Source organism: Acanthaster planci, linkage group LG01, assembly GCF_054643075.1.
Source record: "Acanthaster planci isolate LZ-2023a linkage group LG01, COTS_SCS, whole genome shotgun sequence".
In the NCBI taxonomy this organism is placed as follows: domain Eukaryota; kingdom Metazoa; phylum Echinodermata; class Asteroidea; order Valvatida; family Acanthasteridae; genus Acanthaster; species Acanthaster planci.
In genome coordinates this window covers 10,962,816-10,983,791 of record NC_141777.1, presented here as the reverse complement: position 1 = coordinate 10,983,791, position 20,976 = coordinate 10,962,816, and the positions used below count along the sequence as shown (strand labels likewise).

The 20,976-nt window shown below is 42.5% G+C and overlaps 1 protein-coding gene across 1 annotated transcript in view; it reads right to left on the bottom strand.

Moving 5' to 3' along the window:
• The window catches only part of LOC110981419 (uncharacterized), a 75,571-nt gene extending 56,823 nt beyond the window's left edge, over window positions 1–18,748 (bottom strand). The window contains exons 1-7 of the mRNA XM_022238982.2: window positions 18,453–18,748; window positions 15,705–15,809; window positions 15,101–15,165; window positions 14,171–14,292; window positions 13,309–13,466; window positions 12,446–12,535; window positions 775–838 (exon numbers count right to left, since the gene is read on the bottom strand). Coding sequence (XP_022094674.2) covers window positions 775–838; window positions 12,446–12,535; window positions 13,309–13,466; window positions 14,171–14,292; window positions 15,101–15,165; window positions 15,705–15,809; window positions 18,453–18,536 — 688 coding nt within the window. The 5' untranslated portion in view covers window positions 18,537–18,748. The remainder of the gene's footprint in view (window positions 1–774; window positions 839–12,445; window positions 12,536–13,308; window positions 13,467–14,170; window positions 14,293–15,100; window positions 15,166–15,704; window positions 15,810–18,452) is intronic.
• Between the last annotated feature and the right edge of the window lie 2,228 nt (window positions 18,749–20,976).

Sequence of the window (20,976 nt, the reverse complement as noted above, 5' to 3'; positions counted from 1 at the left end):
TAGCACATGTACATGCAGCTCAAAATTCCATTAAACCATAAATAAGTACATGTACATTTACACGTACTTTTATAAAGCACTTCTTGCTGGTTCTTTATCCAGATTGGTTGAAATACAGTCACATGTGGTTCACTGATAGCGGTTAGTACATGAACCTTGCACTGGTGTGATTTGGATGCACGCTAAGACATCGCATGCATGCATGATGAATCCCAGAGACCCAGTCCGGCACTAGTACCCAAAATATTTGACAAGTTCGCGCAACTTCACATGACAAGAATAGTGAATTACATAACACAGAATTTAGGGAAACTAAAAAACTTCCTTACATTGCTTGCCGAGTTGCTTGTTATATCTTTAATTTGATACAGTTCAGTTTAAACCTGAAAGCTGCTTTTCCTACTTTTCATTTTTAGACAGATACTGACATACATGTATCGGTAATTTGGTCACTATTACACGTCCAAGCCCCTCTAAGGCCTGTGAGTGACCAGGAGAGGGTTCTACATGTTACATGTATTTCCTGGGTTAGAAGGCCTCCAGAAACAGGATCCTCCTTTGGTCACTCAGTACCTTGGGGTACATATGCACCGTATAAACTCTTTCCAGTCAAACCGAAGATATTAAAAAATTGCACGACATTAGACACTGCATTTCAAATGGTACCTGGCAGCAATTGGTTAAAGGAACACAACCACATATAACAGAAGTGAAAGAATTAATCCCCCAAAATGTGGCTCATGAGCCAAAGAAGCAAATTACATGAATACTCACCTAAACACTGAACAAGGATGTTTTCATCTTTGCTGTTGACAGCAACTTCACCTAAAATCCAGCCCTGTGAGAATTCATGCCAGACTTGAATTTGTAATGCATGTGAAATATCTAAATACTGGGCAAACAGCCACTGGGTATACATGTACATGTATTTTTAAAATATAGTAAAGTTTTAAACAACAGAGAATTCAAACATTAATGAATCAGCTTTGAATCAACCGAGGGATTCACCACGGGCTTGCAAAAATAAGGGATGGAAAAGAAGCCAACAAAGCCAAGTGTAGAACTAAAATAGCTAGAACTACATGTAGGACTTTCCCTAATCAAACTGCTGCTGGATACTGTTGCACTGTAGAAGGATTGCAGATGCACCATATATGTGAGGTACCATCTCTTCAGAAAGAGGTGTGGGTCTGAAAAGATCTGGTGAGTCAAGCATTTCGACTGGGATGCTCTGGTCCTCCTCAGGAGAGATACCGGTATGGCTAGAGGAGAAGGGCTGTAGCTTGAGGGAGTTGGACTTTGGGTTTCCCTTACACCCAAAGGGTAGTGGAGACTTCAGGTAAGGGCATCCTTGTGGGCTTGGTGACGATGATTTTTTCGAGCTTCTATCCATCGAGTTGGAGGGACCTCTTTGATGTTTTGTTGCTGCCACCATAGAGAGAAAGCTCTTGTCACAAACCTCTCGGGCTCAATGGACAAGGATGCACTTAAAACAACTTCAACGCAATCCAGACATGCTACAAAGAAGCAAGGCCATTTGATTTAAATCAAATGATAATAAATCGCTTAAAATTGTTTTTTTTAAACTCGGTTCCAGGTTCGGCTTTCCCAGGCTTGCCAGTACTTGACTTTTCCTGCTCGATGCCACCTTGACCTGAAAAAAAACAGCATGAGGTCATCTATGACTTGACTCTCATGCTCCAAGGTGATTGGCATCGAGCCTGTCTGGGGCTTTCTCCCTGAGACTGGGTCTTTTAGAGGTGTACTCAACATAAAGCTCACCTCCCTCCCCACTTTGGGGCCCACTCATGTGCCTCCTTTGCACCTAGCTGACACTCGTCTCCCTGTTGTACTAGTGATGACATACTACCCAGAATTCTCTTCGGGCAACCTCAGCTCAACATCAGTTATCAACCTGATGGAGTGCGCGCCAGCTCCCAGCGGACGTGCTTGTGTTCCCTTCCTTTCGGGAACCACCAGACCGCAATTCAATGGCAGCCTCCAACATCTTTGCAGTGAAGTCTTTTTCCCACTGCAGAAATTGTGCTTCCATTCGCAGTCGCTGCAGCTTGGCTTTGGCACCTGAGGTGCCTGCTTGATCCTGCGAGCCTTTGCTCACGGCTGAAACAGAACCGACAATCTCACACAAAACAACCAACAATATACAAGTCAAAGCACTATGTGCAATCAAATAATTTCACAGAGAAATCACTTCAGCAATCACAATCTACCAACTTCTGACACCATCTGTGGCAGGGATCTTCCCGAGCCAAACCTAAGTTTGATAGGGCCAGTGGCTGATCTTCCCTAACTCAAGCTTTCCCCACACAACTTTCATGACTTTAGGCGGAAATGTAAAGCCAATTATGAAGACTTGATTACTCTCTGTGAACAGGACAATTGAATCTGCAAGAAATACACCTCCACAACAGGATTATCAGCACGACAACTATGACGGCAATTTATTCAACAATAATCAATAAATATACATTGATAATTAGGAATTGATTGGGTTTGCTTTATTATGCACCAAGGTCCTTTAATACTACAGGAGACAATCTGCTGCTTGCATCACCACTAATGTGCACATTATAAGCAATGCACCACAAAGTACTGTACATGTAAGCAACGCACAACAATGTAAGCTATGTACAAGAATATTAACCACGCACAACAATGTAAGTAGTGATGAACTTCCAAGTCATCAGCAATGCGCTACCAAGTCAGCAACACACAACAATGTATTAAAGTAATGAACCACAGTGTATATAAGCTATGCACTCTAGCATCAGCAACGCTCTCTTCAATAAGCAATGCACAAACCGTACAGTACCCGGTTACAGTATGTTCTAACCAGGCAGCTGGTATCAGCACCCTACAGAATACAGCTTTGTAAGCCAGTTCGTACACAGTTCGTACACGCGGTCCCATTAAGCACGATGCAGAACACAAACTGCAGGTAACACATTACCTTACTCAACGCTGTCCAGAGCTCGATTCTCCCAAGCACCACGTGACTACTGTGGCGTTTTGTTCCCAACGAGACAGCTTTAATACAATGCTGGTCTCACCAGTCTGGGCAAACTATTCCAACTGAGGGGAAGTCACCTGACCTACATTGTGTAAATCTAAACTTTCTGCCTTGGCCCTTGAGTTTGACAAGCAATTATAAGGTCCAGGGGTTAGGGGTTATTTTGGTGGAAATATTCCACCGACTGGTAACTGAGTTGGTAACCCAGTCAACTGACACAACAATGAGCATGTGTGTACACAAGGAATTGCCGGCAAGATCAACAAACTTATTTAATATACTTTTCTTTAGCTTGTATAATCACTGTATTTACATAATTCGAATTACTTATTTTATACAAGACTTATTGAAGAATAAAAGCACAAAAGACAGTTTCAAAAGAACACTTAAATAATTTGCACTGTGCAAAGTGCTGCAATCCGCACTCCGAAATAGGCACTCTGCAACCAATTACCTGTATCCGCAAAACACTCACCCAAGATATCGGCGGATTACTGGTGCTAATTAACTAAACCCAACTAACAGGTAACCCAGGGCATCTGCCGACACTCTGCTCGTCCAGTCTTTCACCGACTCCCTAGACGCTGACCTTCAGACAACCCTTGACAACTCTGCCCACAACTCTATACCCACACAGTATTGTTCTACCCAGGGTCCTTTCTGACCAATACTAAGAACAGTACACAATTAGTCAACTACTTCAGATACATTACGGTTAGTTAAGTAATTAACTGCTTCGATTGCGGAACAGTACGTGAACTGCTTGCAGACTCGCAGCGGTAGCGCACACAAAAGGAGTGGTCACACACAACGTTGTTCGCTCACCGAACCAGGCCTCCAGCCTGACTGCATGGCACTTTTTGACACAACCTAAGCTTGCGCTAGTCCCACGCTGCCTCAAACATGTACATTTACACAGGAATTACAAAGAGATTAATGCTCATGTCCCGGGTACCAATATAGTGGTCTTGTGCATTCTCTGCGCCAATACAAACATAAGAATGATCTTCAACTGAACCTGAACTTGTTAATGCCATTTCGTCACAAAGGCCTAAGCATAGCTTGAATGGCCCCCAATTCATATCAGCAACATGAAAAGGAAACAAAATGAGCAACTAGTAAAACTCTTCTCATTTCTTGAATTCACAAGAACTGCACAGAGTAATGAAAGTTTATACAAGTTTATGAAAATAATTTGAATACTCAAACAAAACAAACAAGAGGATCGAACCTCCCACAAAGTTGAAATTGTCAAATGGTTGTGAAAAAACTTATACAGAATAATCCAAACTTTTTCATAATTCAGAAGTGTTTAAAATTACCATCACTTATACAGAAATTGGAATCTTATACAGAACTGAACACAAACCAGGAAACATTGTGAAAAGCACACAACTGCTTTTCTTTCCTCAAATATATCTTTAATCTACCAACTTACTTCCTGAAATACAAAAATAAACAGATACACTCTTTTCTTTACTCTCCTTGAAACTCTTCAGACCCGTTTCAACTGTTGATCAAGATGTGCCGATGTTTTTAATACAAAATATAAAATGCTTGTATCTGTAAAAACACTACATTGTACAGAACTACACGTAAGTTATAACACAATAGAGGTTAAACACGCCTTAAATACTTTGTAAATAACTTAGAAAAGCTAAACTCTATCTAACAAAGCTAATCCTGGCTCTGGCTGTCATCGCACTACAGGGGGAGGTCTAGGGTTGACTCTGTTGTTCCCTGGCAGATCTCTGCATTGGCCTTCAGGTAGGACTCCCGGCACTTTGTCTGGCGAATGTGGGTTCCATCCAAGAAAACTTCGGTCAGGGAGTACACGCTGACGGTGGCCATCTTCTTGATCTTGGCTGGAGGGGGCCCTCAGGTTCCTCTTTCATCTCAAGGGGAGGTATTGATGAAGCAGTTGACACCGATGTCAGGATGATTGAGTGGGGTGTCATCATCTCTAGCATGCCTTGGGGCTTGCATTACTAGCGGTAACGCAGGGGCAGTCTATGAGTCCTTTAGGATAGCGTCTTTGTGGGCTTTGAAACACATCACTAATCTCACTTTGACTCCTCTTCCATAGAGAGCAGGTGGATGCAGAGGACACATCGGTGGAAGTTTAAGCCTCATCACTGATAATTTGCAGCATCTTCCTGATGGGCAAATGTAGGGATAGGGGTGTTTGGTAGAGAGACATAACCACTTGTCCTCCAGAACTTCTTGCTTAAGAGATTACAAGATACAAGTCTGCCACAGTGCAACATCTTAGGGGCAACCAGTGTGCTCTTTGGGGTCTTGCCTAAGCACTGACATGTTTTTCCCTTCCGAGTGACATAAAGGACACCCTGAACCTTACTCCTCTGTAATGGCATCTTCCATTACAGGGACATTATCCTTTACATAACAGGCTAACTCTGCAGATGAACTGTCATCATCTGGATGCTTTGTCAGCCTCCTTGGGCAATTTTCTGCAACCTCATACCCAGGCTGACTTTCAGGCTTGTCTGAAGCGACACACAGCTTGAGTCTAACATGGGGACACCTTTAAGTTTGCCTCCATTCCTTGGTTGGATGCGAACTGTCGCAACTCCTCCCAACTTTTCCATATCCGTCTGCCTATGCTTTGGATCAATTACCATTGCAACAATGTTCACCAAGGTTGTGTTAAGCCTCTCAACCTATGCCTTCCAATTTCAGATTGTAGGCTGCTGGTTTTGTTTTTGGTATGCTGAAACTTTGGCACATTTCGCTGTTCTTCCTCAACGTCAGTGCCCTGGTTAGAATGGAGTTCTTGGGACACCCCAAACCAACAGACAAACTCGTTTACCAGTGTGTGGGTAACAGTGATTGCAGTGGCATCAGAAATTGTAAAAGCTTACATGTACAAGGTGGATACCTTGTACAGTAACTTTCAACCACCAACATTCATCGGTCACCAATGTCCATTGTAGGCAATGGCTAATCCAATGTTACTCTGCTGTAAGGGTGCAACCCCTTCTTTTAGTTGCAGCCGACCTCAGAGTGACCTTAAGTCAACGGAACTGGTCCATTTTGGAGGGAAAATACCACTGCTTATTAGGAACGTGATTACCCTATGTGAAAAGCACAGTTGAACCTGCAAGAAATACATGTACACCTAAAGAACAGGATTATCAAGACAACAAACGTACATACATGTATGGTGACAATCAAGGAATTGATTGGCTTTGTTTTATTTACCAGGATATTCTAATTACAAACAGAGACAACCTACATGCACTGCTTACCAATACACCAACAATAAAGTGCACAGCATGCACCAAAATGTGAGCAATGCACAATGTAAGCAGTGCGCTTTAAAGTCAGCACTATGCAACCAAGTCAGCAACACAAAACAGAGTAGGCACATGTAATGTAATCATACCAAAATGTACTCAACACTCCCGCATTGGCAATGCTCACTTCAATAAACAATGCATGATCCGTACCAACAGTACTCGATTACACTCCAACCATGCCTGCTAGCGTCAGCATTGTACAGACCAAAACTCTGTATGGTCTGCACTTCAGCATTGCGCAGCAATAGACACAGCCGTAGTATTAAAGCACTATGCAGAAGGCACAGCGCAGACAACTCATTACCTTACTCAGTGCTGTCCAGAGCTTGTGAGTGTCACGTAAATACCTTCCAAGTATACACGTACACTGCACACCAATGCATGTACGTACAAACGTGTATTAAAAGTATAAGGGCCTAATCACACAATCGTGTACGCGTATTCAAGCACTTTTTACATATGTGTACAATTTACTCATAAATTAAAGACTGGCCCTACATGTATGTCTCTACACTTTCTGTTACACAGGCCTGAGCATGGTGGGGTATGTCCCCCATACACCACAAGCCACATCAACAAAATAAGGAAAGCATATTACTTCAACTTCACACCAAAATTTCACCTTACTGGGGTATTCACAAGATCTTACACATAAATTCAGTAATCACATCGATCAACTTGTGGACCCTCATGCATCAGTATCTCATTGTCTGATTTTTCAGTTGGCTTGTATTTTACCAGGTTATAAAACGAGAGATTATGGTAAAATATTTACACAATTTGTATACAGAATAAAAGTGGTATATGTCGGCAACATTTTCATAATAGGCTATTCATCAAGTTCCACAAACTTTCTCTACAAAAGAATAAGTACAAATGTACTAGTAACCTACGGGTTGATTCAGATGTCTGTCTTTCTGCTTTATACACTAATTGAAAAGATTTTCGAATTTCTGGTTTCATAAAAATTTTCTATATAACTGTTTTAAACTCATGTGTATAAGACTGGAACTCTTCTTACAAAACTCTACACATTGTCTGAACAAGAAAAAATATATGCAAAGAAACTGGCTAACTTTACACAAGTTCGTCCCTCACTGGATCACCACTGGATAGAATTTCTCATCCACGACAGATCGTCTCAGGAATAATCGGCTGTGTTCCTCAGTTGCAACAGTTTTTCCGTCCACCAACATCTGTGTTTTGGTAAAGAATTTCATCATTGCCATTCTCATCTTTTTCTCTGTTGGGGATGTCTCGGACTGGGATATTTCTGGCAGTGGATGGGGTTTGCCCTTCCCATCAAGAGAGGGCATGGAAGATGTACAATGCACCTGGTCATTTGCAGCATTCCATTAGGCTTTCCTCCAGAGGAGCGGATGGATGTTGGGTTGAGGGACAGGACCACCCCTCCTCCAGAACAAGACGCATGTACCGGTACAAGTACAGGTCCAAGTCTGCCACACTACATACATGTGTATCAGAGGGGGGACCAGTGAGCTCTTTGATATACGCCCTGGGTGGTGACCCTTCCGACGTACTTACAAGACTCTCTAACCCCTCTGCTCCGTGATGGCATCTTCAACTTCGGGAACCTCATCTTTCCATCACAGGCTAACTTTTCAGATGAATTTTCATCATCTGGATGCTCTGTCAGCCTCCTGAGGAGGTTTTCAGCAACCTTGTACGTACACAAGCTGACTTTCAGACTTATCTCAACCAATGTACAGCTTGAGTCTGTCCACATGGACAACACACGTTTACCTCTATTCTTTGGCTGAATGCGAACTGTCACATTCGACAGCTTTTTCAGGATCAACCAAGGTCCTTCCCATTAAAGTTATTCACCAAGGTTCTGTTCAACAGAGCGTCTGATTGTTGACAGTTTGTTATGCCCAAAATTTGGCACATCTCACTCAACATTGTCCGTTGTGGGCAATGGCCTGAGCAAGTCTACTCCCACTGACTCCATTAGCTGCTAACTCGGTACTGCTGGAAGGGTGCAACCCTTCTTTTAGCAGCCGATTTTCTTTTGACACACATCACAGCCTCGGAGGAATGACTGCACATCCGAAGACATGATTGGCCAGAAGTACCTTGCTTTCACTTCAGCCGGAGTTTTACTGATGGCAAAATAAAGCTTCCCACAATGCAACTTGGCCATGATTCCATTGAGGAACTTTGGTAGTAGCAGCAATAGCCACTGGATAGATTTTCCATCCTCAGAGTCCCATCTCTGGTACAACACTCTGTCACAGATGATGCCCCACCCGCTCTTTTATCGGCTTCACACCACCAGCATTTGTGATTCTTGACTACATCCACGTGACCAATGTCATGGTCACCATTGGACAGCAACTCTTGGAAGTCTATCAGACATTTCTGGACTTCCCATGGTACAAGGCCTAAATTGGCTGTACCACTCTTATATAAATTTTACAAATACACTTGCATGCAAATGTCTTCACACACCTACGTGAGTGACATTTATTACAGTAATGCAACAATGTATCAATCAACAAAAATAAACAATTTTACCAATACATGTACCTGTGGGTGAGTTGTTGTCTTTATTGAAATAAATTTATGTTACATTAGCAAAAAGTTCTTTCGGAACTGGGAAATGACAACAAAAACCAGAGTCACCACATTTCATACGCACAAAGTCTATGGCAGCTTTCTCCATTAACATACATTTGTAACATGAACGTATATCCCAGATGGTGGCATATATGGTCTGCTGGAAAAACACGAGAGGCTAATCAGTTTAGGAAGGTGCAAAAGATCCTCTGGCATCGACCACAGCCTGGCATCTCTTCAGCACTGAACCGATGAGATTTGTGATGATCTGGCAGTCCATTCCCGCCCAAATCTGCTTGAGAATCTTAACGAGATTATCCTTGTTTCTGGGGTGATTTTCATGACAAAGTTGACGTGCCATTTCATCCCAGAGATTCTCGAGCAGGTTTGGGTCGGGGACTCCAGGCCGGCCAGTCCATCACTTCCAATTGCCAGCTCCCCCCCCTTCCCAAATAAACTCGAGCATTAGATCAGCTCAGAACACCCTTGTGACAAGAGCTGTATGGGGCAGGGCATTGTCATGCTTGAAAATGGATTCATGAAGAATCAAATGGTGGGCAGCTGGCAGCATGTGATCACAAACAATATTGACATAACTACGGGCGTCAATATTCTCCTTGACCTACACCACGCTCCCGACACCAGACGACCTTAAACACCCCAAACCATGATGACTGATCCCCCATGCTTATAACTGACAGAGCCATGCAGGCCTCCCTAAACTCCTCCCCAACAGCTCATCTGACGCAAACCCTGCCATCAGATAGAAAAAGCTGGAATCTGGACTCATCACTCCAGACCACCTTGGCCCAGTATGCTTCAGTCCAGTTGAGATGTTCACGGGCCCAGACTAATGGGTGTTGCTTGTGGCCATCAAGGCAGGGCTTGTGCCTATCCTGCCTAGCAACCCTGCCAAAGAGCCCAGCTTCCTTAAGATGTCAAGATACATAGCTGCGAAGCACTTCGACCCCCCACGATGGCCAGATTGACGGCCATATCAGGGGCAGGAAGGAATCGATCGCAGTGGGAGGTCCAGACGTGGCAGTCATCTCGCTCCGTGGTTGCCCTTGGCCAACCAGATCTTAGCAGTGTATTCACTGAGCAATGTTCCTCCAACTTCTTCAGATTGTATCTCACAGTGGAGTTGCTGACCCCCAGCCTTCTTGCAATTTCCCAGGCCAAGTATCCCTCTTCCGAAAAAGCCACCAACATCCCTTCTTCATGGTTGGCGAGTGGAGTTTTTCTCACCATTGTTACATTGGGGAAGCTTTCACATGCAAATAAATCTTCCATGGAAGCATGTCCCCTTGCCATTCTTTTGAGTTGTTTATTCAAAGCCCTTCTAAATGTCACTAAAAAATATGTTTCCCGCCATGCAAATACTGCTTTCCATTGGTGCCCCAGTTAAGATATTGATGACCCCATGAATACCTAATAAGGTTATCCAATATGGCGGTGTCATGAGGGCAATAACCGGGTAATGAATACGGTTCCATAACACCATCAAATTAACAACTTCAAAATGTGATTAAAAACTGACTAAAATAGTGACTCTAAATACAGGTACGATGTTTTTAGATCAATCTCTTTATTTCAACACAAAAAACTTAAATACAGATCAAGGATACCATACTGCTACATTTTTATTCACACTTGCCTTCAACAAATCAAAGTCTGATTCAACTTAATGACAAGAAGAAGATGTAAGCTTTCAAATTGACAAAATGACCAAGCCATGCTCCTAAGGTCAAAGGCAACTTTTTTTCGTCCCCTTGGTGCTACTGGATTCTACATATAGTGACTCTCCAGATCTCTGCTACTCTGTCTCGATCAGCACAAAGTAGATACATCGTTGTAAACAATTCCTGGCCAAAGTACATGTAATTACCAATTGTGAATGAGTATAAACACTTCCAGCTGAAATCACACTGCTACAGTAGCTCACATCATTTATAATGACAGCTTCTCACAAGAAACTTGTCACTATCTTGACGATGAATTGACAACAGTTTTCTCAAGGGTTGCTGGTCAGCTGTGGAATGCACTGTTCCCCATCTTCCACCAGTATACCCCTCCGGCTCAATATTCGTCCATGCCTTCCGGTTTTTTTTCATGGTGAATTAGAGTGCCATGTAGCTCCGTCAACTTGCAGATGAGTGCACTGAATGGAAATGCAAGGGTCTACAGCAACATCACACAGGGCTCTCCTACAGTTGCGCAATCTCTATACAGCCTCCCTGGTCACTTCTTATGCCATACTTAAAAGTTACATGTGCATGTTGAAACAGTCTATAAACTACAAACGTACAAGTGAAGATCTGAATTGAAGAGTAGCTATCTGCTATCCATCTCTGATCCGGGGTACAAGCTATTAGATAACAGCTATCTTTTCTTCTTCACTTATTATTCACACATTCACATCAAACATGAACAGCACCACATGCACATCATTAAACACACAAGGTACCAATTCTGAAAACCAGTGCAAATTACATATCACACAACACAATCCATTTTCAAGCATTGGCAAGATTTATTGTCAAATGTGACACCACACTGTTATCACAGCTCCCTATACTTGCTGGATGTGACCTTGATTTGAATTTTTGAGTTGATGCTTACTTCAGCTCCCGCCTGCGTGTACTCTAGAATTCCTGAGCCAATCAGCTTTGCAAATAAAATGCAAAAACAGTCCCCTCATCAACAGAGGCTGCCAGTAACTTTGAAACCAACTGTCTGGTAATGTAAATCCTTTCCCTTGGTTTTAAATGAGCCAATAGCACATACCGGTTGACACTACTCTTCAACCACTCCACGCAGGATGATGGGCAAACACAAGATTTCCTGCGTCCACAGCGTGGAGGACATTGAAACAGTTAAGGGCGCATGCAGTACAGGATGATACCTTTTACTCGTCTACACGCTTGAATGATACACATACACAGACTCAAATAGTCAACAAGAGTTGACTGAGTCAATGTGTGTGGGCCCAAAGTTTCAAAGAGGTATGAAGGTTGAGAAAGAATGTACAAATCTGGATCACATGACCACCTTGGGTGAGCATTTGAAAAGTCCAATTATGCACAAGAGGTAGTTGTGGATCTTGATTTATTTGGGCAGGAAATAAAACCGCGCTTGCCACATGTTCAACGTGCAAACGTCACTGCACGAAAGTGGCTTAAAGTGGAGGCCCATTCCTGTAACAAGAAGTTTAAGAAGAAGAACCAATGTGACAAAGTTGCATGTACATATACATGAACTGTACAAAACACAGGGAGGTGCTTAACAGAGTAGACCAATCTCAGGCCAAGCGCTGGGTGTATACGCTTTTTTTTATTGGCTTGACTTGCAGTTCCATACAAAGTATGTGCACTTGAAGGTTGACGCAAATCTTGCAATATGTCAGGAGTGAGATAAAAACTGAAAATCAAAATCCCGGCTGCACTTACAGCGGTGGTGGTAGAGTCTACTTCACTATGCTACGTCATGGACTATCAAATTACAAAAACATTACCTGCCATTCGGTGACTGCCAATGATCCTAGGGAGGAGACAAGCTCATTGAAGTTGATGTCTGGAGTTATCTGTAATGGCTGACGTGAATTCTGCACAGAATAGAGAGAAGACAGCAATGACATATCTCCAAAGGTCAGTTTAACTTTCTTTGACCATACCCCGCCAGACGCAGTGAAAAGGTGTACAAGTCTGGTACATTTTGCTGCACGAGGCAAACAAATTGTCCATGTTGGGACAACAAGAGCTGGTCCCACTGACTATGGTGGTCGGCAACTAGACTCGCACGCCATGTACATGTAATTTGGCCTAGGGGAGAGCTGACCTCTTACATCTTGTTACACTGTATCTGGCAGGACTTCTAATAAAAAAACTCTGAAGGGTTAGGGTTAGATATGTGTCTCACAGAATTGCTGCACAGAACATTGTACAATGCAAGCAGACTCATTGAACTGTCCATGTTGGTTTGAAATGCATAATTACAGGTGTCTTGCTCAAGAGAAAAAAACTGAATTGATGTCTTTCAACCGTTACTGGAGGAAAAGCCGGTTGAGTCTTCAAGCTCTGCAGACATGAAAAGTTTTTAACCACTTGTGTTCAAAAGTGAGTGGCATACATGTATAGTAAGCTTTTTTCATGGCATCATTTTCATTATAAAACTTCACAAAATGTCTCGGGTTTGATTTTTTTTCACTTATTCTGTGAAGTAAAAAAGCTACATGTATGTTTTTAAAAAAATTATGCGCCAATTTTTTTTTTTCACAACTGTGTTTTCAAAAATGCAGAGATCTGCAGATCCATGGAAAAATTGCATGCCTGCATTAAGTATATTCTCTATGGGCTAAAGGGTATACCATCTACTCACTGTTTGTTGGTATGTCTTCCACTGCACTTCTCCACCTGGTACAAGTTCGGAGAAGAAGCTGACCTTCTTGTTGTATCTCTGCTTGGCTGCGGCAGTAATACCTCCCCAGGGTTCAAGGGGATCCCCATCAACTTCTATTTTGCCGATGACAAATGGGCCTAGAGAATGGGAAACAAACAGGCCCAGGTACTCATAGTTGTTGCTATTGCCCTCAAAGGGTAAGTTTGAAACCTTTTTATCTTCCTTTCGTGCCATGAGGCTTAGACATGTATATTTCAGAAGTTCAAATAAATCAAAACAAGAAGTTTAAAAGCTGTAATTTAGTTGTCACAGGTCATCTGCTCTCGAGTCATATGGACAATCCGCTCAGAGGGAATTCCAACAGAGGCATCATTTTCTTATTTCCTGTGACTTGACTTGTAACTGAAATTGATTTTGTGAGACACTTGGCTTTTTCAAACTGTACCCGTAATAGATCTGACATGAAAATAAATAAAACAAAAAAACATCCGTTGTTCTGATGACGAAAGACGGGACAAATTTCAACCAGTAACTTAATCCTAGATACTCAAATGAAAATCTACAGGCATTACTTTTTCAAGAGCAGTTTCCAATCAGGACCCTCCAAAACATGCAGAGCCCAAAAGCAGATGGGGGGATGGGTGGTATTTCCTTTATCAAAAGGGTAAAGGCCATCAAAGGCTATGTAAAGCCGTTTCCATGATTCCCCACCCGCCCCCCCCAAAGAAAATTGCCCGCCCCCGACTAACTCATTACTATTGAAGGCTCTGACAACTTTTACACCTGCAGGGCTATAATTGGGTTTGCAGACTACCATTACCAAATACTACTGAAAACTTACCAATGAAATGCCAGGTGCTGATGAATGGTGTCACCTTGCCGGACAGCTTCGATGCTTGCTTGAAGCATGTGTTTGCCTTTGGTTTGTCTTCCTGAGCAGCATACAGGCTCCCCAACTCTGACCTGATAAAACCAAAAGACCAGCGCAAATCATGCCAGTATTCAACCAGACTGAGCGACAAGGCAGACTGAAGTCACCAGAGATCCTACATGGCATGCTCTGAGGACAGGCCACTATGCATTTCCTTGGTGCCGTGCACCAGTAGACCCTTTGTGCTGTGTTTTTTCACTGAAATAAAGTATCAAAAATTAACCTTGGTGAAGGTGCACCATACGGGCTCTCTTTTGAAGTATTCTAACCACTGATCTGGGGGAGGGGGTGGAACGATATGCAATGATGTACAAAAATTGTCCCCACCCACACAAGCAATTTTTTTTGGAGAGGGGGATTTTAATATTTTATCTCTGTTCATCCCCAACACATGTAAAAAGAATCAAATAATAGCATTACTCCTAAGAGAGGTTACAAAGGGTGGCACAGCTCTGAAATGTTTGCTCCCCCAATCCTCCGCAGAAATGTCCCTCTCCAAAAAAAGAAAATAAAGAGATCGGTTGCAGAACTACACATAACATTGTTTTTACACAACACACCACCGAGACACACTCAAACATGTCAAAGAAGTCTGTGGTGTCCCTTGAGAGCTGTGCTGTACTCACTCGAACAAGGTAACATGGAGTTTCAAAACCATTTCTCAGAAATACATGTAACAGGCTCTCTGTTTAAGCATTTTTACCAACCTCTGGGCAGATTCAGTGCAAAACTGTAACCACTTGTACTACTTTGGCTGATTTCCGAAATGGACTGAAATCTTGCAACTGTTCCACCACCATGCACATACAGTGTATGTCGCCATAAGAAAATGTAACTCACCACGTCCAACTGTTTTCAAGACTGGAACTGAGTGACTTGAGCAGGCACACTTTCAATTTATCCACCTGTAACACATCCAAGACATCAGACATTTTCAGAATTCACTGCATTAATGTATGGCATATGTGCATTCAAGGAATTATCGCATTACTTTCCTTGTCGGGTGGCAACGGATATATTCTTCAAGTTATAACTCTACACGCATAGATTCTCACCATTCTTATAACTTTACTTCACGTTTTGTTTGAAGACCATTATCAATCGTATCAGTGAAAGTAACTGAGATACAAATGACTAAGGCTCGCAGTCCGGTTGGGGAGAGTTCCATACACATCCTGCCATAACGAGATCACAACCAAACATTAACAAGTTTTGCAAAAATCATTCTTTGGTCGCATTAAAAAAAAAGGTTTTATTGAGTTTATCTCGCTAGAGATCATGGTGGCTGGATATGGATCTCTTTCCTTTGTACATGCAGATCCTTATGCCAGAGCACCAACAGATGTGTACACGTATGTGGACTTCTATGAGCACATTCATGCACACTATACATGTAAGCAGGCAACATTACATTGTATGTATATGCGGCATATTGTATACTCACCTTGCCATTGAGTCTCAGCTTGGTTATAGTCACTTGTTGGCTATTTTTGCAGCTATCGAGGTCCACATCTTTGGATTCTTTTTCAAAAAGCTGTAAGGCTGATTTCTGGAAGAGAATTAAAAAATATGAGTATTGATGAGAGTGCAGGCTTCTAAATGACATGCAGGAATAAAGTACATGTACATGTACATATACCTCAATGTGGAAAACACAGACAATTTGCAACATTCAAATCAGTGTCATAGACCTTGTGGTTTTCAATGTAACTGCACTCACTCCACATACATGTAAGAGGAATAATGAATCTACAATGTTGCTTTGGCATGTTAATGTACATGTACATACATGTACATGTACGTAAGTTTCACTGAATCGGTACCGTACCCTTTTTCTCACAAGCCCTCAGAAAACACTAAGGTGAAAGCATCATACTGTGCCTGTACATACATGTAGACATGAAGTGAATAAACATTAGATACAGCATATCTAAATATACGAAGTCGCCATAACTGCAGTAGCCCAACACCCACACACATGCAGATGTGCATCCACAAGTCACAAGACTGACAACTCCTCTTAACGAGCATGGTGAAACTACAAGTGAATTCTGCAAACCGTATCGATCTACGCAATTAACATCTTCCCGATACCAAAATTGCATTTTCAAAATTCCTATCACCTACAGTTCAACACACTAGTACATGTAGTCATGTACACAGAAAAAAAGTGATGATTGAAATGCATGAGTACATGTACATGTATGTACTTGGCTTCTACAATGAACATGTACGTGTAAATGCCACAAAGTGTCATATTGGTTTTCTTGTTTTTTTTTTTAAAGGCCTCCTCAATGACATGAGTTCCATATCCACCCAGCATGTACATGTACAAGTACACGTAGTCTCACCACCAATTCCACTTTGAACAACCTTCCATTTTCACTGAAGACAGGTCCATTCAGCTTGGGAGTTGAACACCGAAAATTCCAAAATGCTTGGGGAAAAGCTGTTCGTGAGGTTATATTTTTAAAACAAATTATCTTGCCATTCAAAAAATGTCAAATCATGGTGGCTGCATATGGAACTTGTTTTTCTGACAGGTTTTTTTAAACTAAATTTAGTATTTTGGTTACATTTATGTAGGCAAAGAGAAGAAATAATTGGCAAAATATCAAATTCTCCTTGATCACATAAGCTTTAGTCTGTAATATGAATGCATGCTTTGAACATCCTATTGAGGCTCTGCTATGAGTATGTGAAATGATGTAGTCCTTCACAACTTGACATGTGTAGGCTAACCATAGTCATTGTGAAAAAAATGGGTAAATAATTTTCCATCGCAATCCAGGGGCAATTAGTTAAGTCACCAAAACAGTAAAAGCAGAGCATAAGCAGCCAAGCACACCAAACATACATGCACTGTACATGTATACACCATGCACGTCATGTAACGTATATCCCACATGTACTGTGGTGCAGAGATGTACTGTAAATTAACAAAAATCAACAATGTACAGGGAAAATGGGGGAGGGGTGGCCTTGCTGTATAAAGTATGTAGGATGATGGTTTTAAGTCCTCCATGATTGAACTGTGCGTGCATCAACGATCACAATACAGCAAGTCTTGTTTCGACATACAGGACCCTGCAGCTAGTGCCAATATTGGACATATATAGAACTTAGAAAGATCATCCTCAGCCTAGGACATGTAAATGCAGGATGGGGAAAATCATGAGCCCTGAGTATTTACTCAGTACAAGACCAAGGACACGAAAGAAGACTTCCCGAGGCCACAACGTATTTTGCTTTTGTTTTGGATTGAGACATTTGTACACGTACATGTACCTTGTAGTACTAGGAGAAGTAGGCCTACCTGAGGCCCGAGACCATGCACAAAGTTGAAAGACATTTAGGATTGGCAGGCCCTTGGGTCACAGTGTTTTATTATACTTTTGTCATTCCGGGCCGACTTGGTTGGGGTTATGTCTTGTTTTTGTTTTGTTTTTTTTTTGTTTCCTTTTAACTCGTCTTACTTCTTTTATCATTTGTTTTTGCTGTCATTGTCTTGTTGAAGGCCGAATAAATAATAATAATAATAATAATAAAAAATGAAACAAAATGTGAAGGCGCTCAAAATTGTTATCATTAGCCTACCCACAGAACTGTGGGGTCCGACATCCCCTCTACTCCCACGAATGTGGGACCTTGGAGAGCGGAGCGGACGTCGGACCCCACAGCTCTGGGGTAATCATTTGCCTACATCATGAACATGGTACATTGCTAGGCCTATGGTAGGCTTAAGTGTAGCATCAGCTGGGCATGCACGACACAGCCATGCTATTGTAGCACACATTTTCGTGGTCGAGGACCACTGATTCCATATTTCACACTCAAAAATCAAAGGGGCAAAAATAGTGTTGCCGCCATGGGGAAAATCTGAATTAACCCTAGGCCTATTGACTAAACTCTTAACCTTTAGGCCCTACATCAAATGTGCCTGAAATTTCACTATTTACGCGCTATGAATATCTCCAACACTGTACCGAAAAGGTTTCGGTTATATACATGTATATATCATTTTGCAGCAAAAAAGGAAGAAAACATGCCTATCCCTGTACAAAGTGAATGGGGAGTTGCCCCTTTGTCAAGACGCGAGTGCAATACAGTGTGAATAAAACATTGACATGACTGAACAACCTCCGACAGCGGGAATTGCATGTTCAGGATACAGGCCTCAGGCTGGGCCTACCTGAATGTGGTCCTTTCTCTTGCAAAAAACAACCAGCCGAGCACTTGCAAGCAACAGGCACAATAACCATCTCCTGATAATCATGACTGAATATGCATCTACTTAAGCAAAAAATATCCGATGATGTAGAGCTGAGTAAATATTGGTTTTACTGACACAGGCCTCGGTAGCTCAGCTACAAGTATAAATAAAAATAGTGCAAAACTGTTTGTAAGGCGCGCGAACTTTAATTTCCAATACGTTGGCAATGCGCGCCCTAGAGGAGTCTAGGTGTTAAGATAATAGTCAGGTACACGTGCGTTCCACTGATCATGCATTAGTGGTACGTTCTTGGTTAAACTGCGCCTCCTTCGGTTTCGAATCAACTTGCGTTCTGCTGCCTGCCAGGGCGCCCTCACCAGTCTTTAAATGAAAAAGCTCTTCCCGCCACACAAGTGACCTCTAGCCTCTTCTGCTTACTGCAACGTGCGCTTCGTGTGAGTAAATTTTTTCGTGCGAGAAATTGGCATATATTATTTTTATACTTGTTATTCGTATGCCCTTTTGGTGTGTTATTATCCTTTGACTTATTGTCAGCCTTTCTTGAGGCTTTGTATGTCCCAAACTCAGTCCTTGCAGCCGTTTTAGCCTTGTTTTAGCAAGGGTTCTGTGGCTCACCAAACACACGTGCAGGGACCATATTGGACGGGTCGGCAGATGAATCTGCGGTGTCACGACCCACGTCACGCTTCCCCACGCGGGACCGCGGGACGACCCTGATGATCATCTTTCGCGCTTCCCTATTGATCGGGACCATAAGGCCAGATGCACGCCTCCCTTCACGCGGCCCTGATTAGGCAGAGGCATCACATACTGGATCAGGCCAAAGTGGTTCGATCTCCAGACCCCCACAAGATGGAGCTACAGCGGGGTTCGTCTCACCCCCAGCAAATGGAGGTCTTGACTGCCATGCAGAAGACCCAAACTGCAATGTTTAAAGGCATTGTTGAGAAAGCTTTTGAGAAAATAGAGACCTGCCAAGGAAGAATCTCCTGTCCTACTTCTCGTAGGCAACATGCAGCTAGAAATCATCGCACAGACCAACATTGCAAACGTAGGTCGATGTCCAGGGTTAGCTCCAGCAGACACGTTGACTATATTTGGCCCTCAGATTCAGAGGGCTCAGCGTCACTTTCTCCAGTTGGGAGAAGACAAGCTAGTGAGAGTGGTACAACCAAAGAAGATTTAATCTCCATGCATGCTGAGTTTACAGGACTTGGACCGGTATGGTGCAGGCGGTCATAACCATACTAATGAAAAAGAAGAGGTTTCTCCATTGCCTAATCCTCATGAAGGGGTGAAGGGGCCTCTTTTAACCAAGTAGGTCTTGATTGGTGGCAACAACAGCGAGCCAATTTACTGGATCAGGCCAAAAAAGATGAGCTTTTAGAGGGCCTGACTCCTGATGCAACATTTGAAAAATACTTTAGGGCTCCTGATATGCCCAAACCCATACGGTCTACAATGAAGAAGTCAAAAGTTGCTGCCTGGAAAAATGACAACTCTGTATAGTCCATACAGGAAGACTGCCTCAAAGCGGCCATTTCCCTTATTAAGACCATAGAGGGGTATCAGAAGCTGCAAAAGGAAGAGTTAAAACCCCTTTTGACTTCAGCAGGAAGTTTGTTGGGGTCAGCGATCCACCGCCTGTCTCTCTATCAGATGCACCGAGCAGAGCCTTTTCTCAAAGAGCGCTATCTCCGAGATGTTCAGCCTTCGATGTCTTGCTTGTGTGGTGAAGAGTGGACCCAAAAAGTGGATGAAGAAGATCCACAAGGTCACTCAAAAGGTGGTGAAGAACTTTGCCAAATCCAGTTCATCTGCCCCAAACCTAAAGCATAGGGCCACAAGCTTGAATCAGTATACCAATCCGAAAGGTTGGTCCAGTAGAGAAAAAAGCAGTCACAGGTATAGGACACAGTGTAGCGTTTTTCCCCCTTGTAAAAATAAGAACACTTGCATCTACAGTAGACTCCATGTACATTTTTCCCAGCAGTAGATTAGGAGCCTTTAACTTTTGACCCTGTAATGTCAAGCCTCCTAATTGATTTAAGAGCACTCCTACACAGGACCCACTTTTATTGCTTTGGCCTTCTTACCACATTCCTCTGGCAGACTTCTGGTCTAGGATTTATTACTTTATAATTAGATTTTAGTTAGATTTACCCTTGTTCTTCCGGCCTATGTTCCCAACCCTATTTTCACCACTTGGTCATATTTTTAGCCAGTCTCATCACAACCACTCTTCAAGCAACATCTCTACATGCAGTACTCCCACTCTCTCTTGTACAAGCTGAAAATAGTTTAGAATAAAAGTTCCTTTCTCAAAAGTTAGTACCTGTTGTCAACATTGTTTCTTTCTTATACAACACTACTAAAACAGTACCAACCCAATAGGTATCAGCCATACCCCCGTGATTTCCACACCAGTGACCGTGATCGGTCCCGCATGCAGATGCCCGAGAAGAAAGATTCTTTTCGTGGA